Source organism: Gavialis gangeticus, unplaced genomic scaffold (genome assembly GCF_001723915.1).
Source record: "Gavialis gangeticus isolate Ggan-Ray unplaced genomic scaffold, GavGan_comp1, whole genome shotgun sequence".
NCBI classification, from domain to species: Eukaryota; Metazoa; Chordata; order Crocodylia; family Gavialidae; genus Gavialis; species Gavialis gangeticus.
In genome coordinates this window covers 13,566,856-13,569,570 of record NW_017728991.1, presented here as the reverse complement: position 1 = coordinate 13,569,570, position 2,715 = coordinate 13,566,856, and the positions used below count along the sequence as shown (strand labels likewise).

The 2,715-nt window shown below is 46.0% G+C and overlaps 1 protein-coding gene across 1 annotated transcript in view; it reads right to left on the bottom strand.

Annotated features, from left to right (window-relative positions):
* Positions 1-384: 384 nt before the first annotated feature.
* Positions 385-2,715, bottom strand: part of LRRC59 (leucine rich repeat containing 59) — a 7,254-nt gene continuing 4,923 nt past the window's right edge. Inside the window, exons 6-7 of the mRNA XM_019517651.1 lie at positions 1,754-1,927; positions 385-759 (exon numbers count right to left, since the gene is read on the bottom strand). Coding sequence (XP_019373196.1) covers positions 515-759; positions 1,754-1,927 — 419 coding nt within the window. The 3' untranslated portion in view covers positions 385-514. The remainder of the gene's footprint in view (positions 760-1,753; positions 1,928-2,715) is intronic.

Below are 2,715 nucleotides of genomic sequence, written 5' to 3'. Positions count from 1 at the left end.
CGAAAACTGTTATATTGAAAACCATCAACTTGTTCCAATAACACATCACCTCTTTCACGCTGATGTACTGATACACAGCCCTCTTACAGACTTCTGGTCCTGGAGTGGGTCCACCTACAGTCTTATCCCAATTCAGCCATACCAGCACAGACTTTAGCAGAGGTTTTCATCAATAAACATAGTGGCAAGACAAGAACCTCCACTGGAGAGCCAAAGTTAGCCTGAGGAAGACTCAAGGCTTCCCTCACTCTGCTGCAGACTGGCATTTTACAATCTAAGGAAGAAGGAAATGTTAACAAGTTTGAGTTAATGTGGGCAAACAATGGGAATTGCAGACCAGCTGAGACATGCACAGCAAAGATGACCTGAGCAGAGGCTCTGCTGTTTGGAGTGGACCAGCAAATCCAGCGCTGCCTGACTGAAAGCAGTTTTCATCGGGACACGATTCCATAGGAATTCTGGCTGTGCGGATGGTGGCAGAGATGCTGGGAATGCAAGTGTCCGGGTAGCACATTCACTGCTGCGAGTTCCGATGAAGCATGTTCTGCAAGGTTTTGTGGCTCCGCACGGCAGTGACCACGTCCTCGAACAGAGTGTTCACACTGACACACAGTGGCTGGCGCTGCAGCTCAGTCATCCTGCACACAGCCAACGTGCAGAGGGCACAGAGCAACAGCATGAGCAACAGCCTCAGCAGCGCCTGGGACCACGAACGCCTGCGCTGGGGCAGCTTCGATGGACGGGAAGCAGATGAGAGCTCTGCAACGATACAAAATGGGGAAAGGAGGAATCACGGACAGAACTCTATTTACAAAAGCGTCTGCCTGCAGGTATGAGCCCCTCATGGGGATGTGCTGTACCCCATATCTAAACTGCCCCAGCTTTACCTATTCCATAAATATACAGGGCCTTCATAAAGTCCTTGTGCACTTTTAAACTTTAATAGCTTAGACTGTAGGTATGATAGAAACAATCTGTAAATGGCTGGTCTACACAATACTAGACTTCATAAGTAATAACAAATTTATTCTTACTTCAGATCTTTTGACAAATGAAAAATGGCTACCGTAGATGAGAAGGTAAACTGTCCTATGGCTAACAGAATTGAAGTCCGTATCAGCTGTGGGAAGAAAATGGTAGTTATGTTGAAGTCTAGCATTGTGTACTCTAGTTGTTCTAAAAACTTTAATAAATTTGCTTTTAAATGCCATTTACAGATTGCTTCTATCATACCTACAACCTAAGTTATTAAAGTTTAAAGATGCACAAGGACTTTATGAAGACCCTGTATGTACAGGCCCTAAGGCTGTCGCATGTAACATTCAAGGAGATCAGACAGCCTTGAAGATAATGATACATATTACTCATGTGAAGAGGTCTCCCTCCAGAAGTCTTGAGGAAGAGGAGATAATCTTCAAGAGTAATTGCAGAACTTCATGATTTAAGATCAGTGTCATCCACTGCAGAGATGCTAAAAGTTCTGCTCCCCCTCTGCCCCCCACGGTGCATATGTCTTCTAAGATTCTCAGCTCTGCCACTGGGCCTTGTTTTTCCCACCATGCTTAACAAGTGACTACTTCATTGACTGTGTAACAGATACAGCATTGTCAACAGCAGAGCAGACATGCAGATAGAGACAACCATGCTAATATTCCTCCTTGTCCCCACCCATCTATTTCTCCTTCACTCAAAGTATGGAGGAAAGTGCCTTCTATTTGCAGTGCTCCTCACAGTAAATACCCTGTTAACTTACTGGGGCTCTCAGGGGATTCTTTCTTCCTTTGTGTTTCCATCTCCTGCTTTACAGCTCTTAGTGCATCGTACTCTCGCCTTCTGCGTTCCTTCTCTTCTGCCTTCTCTCTCCTCCGCATTTCCCTCTCCTGAGCCTCCCTTTTTCGCTGCTCTGCTTCACGCTGCTTCTCCAGTTCTGGGGATCAAACACAAACGTTTTCCCATCTGAAATGTGAGCACTCAATCCATCCCCCTGTCCCCACCCTTACCTTCTCTCACCAGGAAGGTAAAGTAATAGAAGAATGACCCAAAGTCACATTTATTTTCTAGAAGTGTTACATGTCTTCCATCACCCTCCAAGCTAGTCTTCTGTCCACTGTCATTTGTGTGCTCTATAGCAGCTCTCACCTTGCAGGATTTCTTAAATATTTTAAGCCTCATAATACCAGTGTGAGGCATTATCCCGATATTACTTATGGGCAAATGGAAATAGTAAGATCTATGTTGACTGTTCCTTTTTAAGATGACCAATTTTAAAACCACCACTCTCTTGCCAGAGGATCCTTTAAATCCTGAGCCTTGAAACTTCCCCATTCCCACTGCAGCCCCACACACTGGGTAAGCTTTTTGAGAGAATTATCCTGGCACATGTCCACAAGGGGCCAGCGGGGGAGGTTATGCTTAGGGGCAACCAGCATGGGTTCATTAGAAGCAGGTCATGTCAGATCAACCTGGTGGCCTTCTATGACCAGGTCACAAAATCCTTAGATGCAGGGGTATCAGCGAATGCAGTCTTTCTGGACTTTAGGAAGGCCTTCGACACCGTCTCTCACCCCGTTCTCATTAAAAAAAATAGGGGACTGTGGTGTCGACACCTACAAAATCAAATGGGTTACTAACTGGCCGGAGGGCCGTACCCAGAGAGTAGTGGTGGATGGGTCTTATTCGACCTGGAGGAATGTGAGCAGTGGGGTCCCCCAGGGC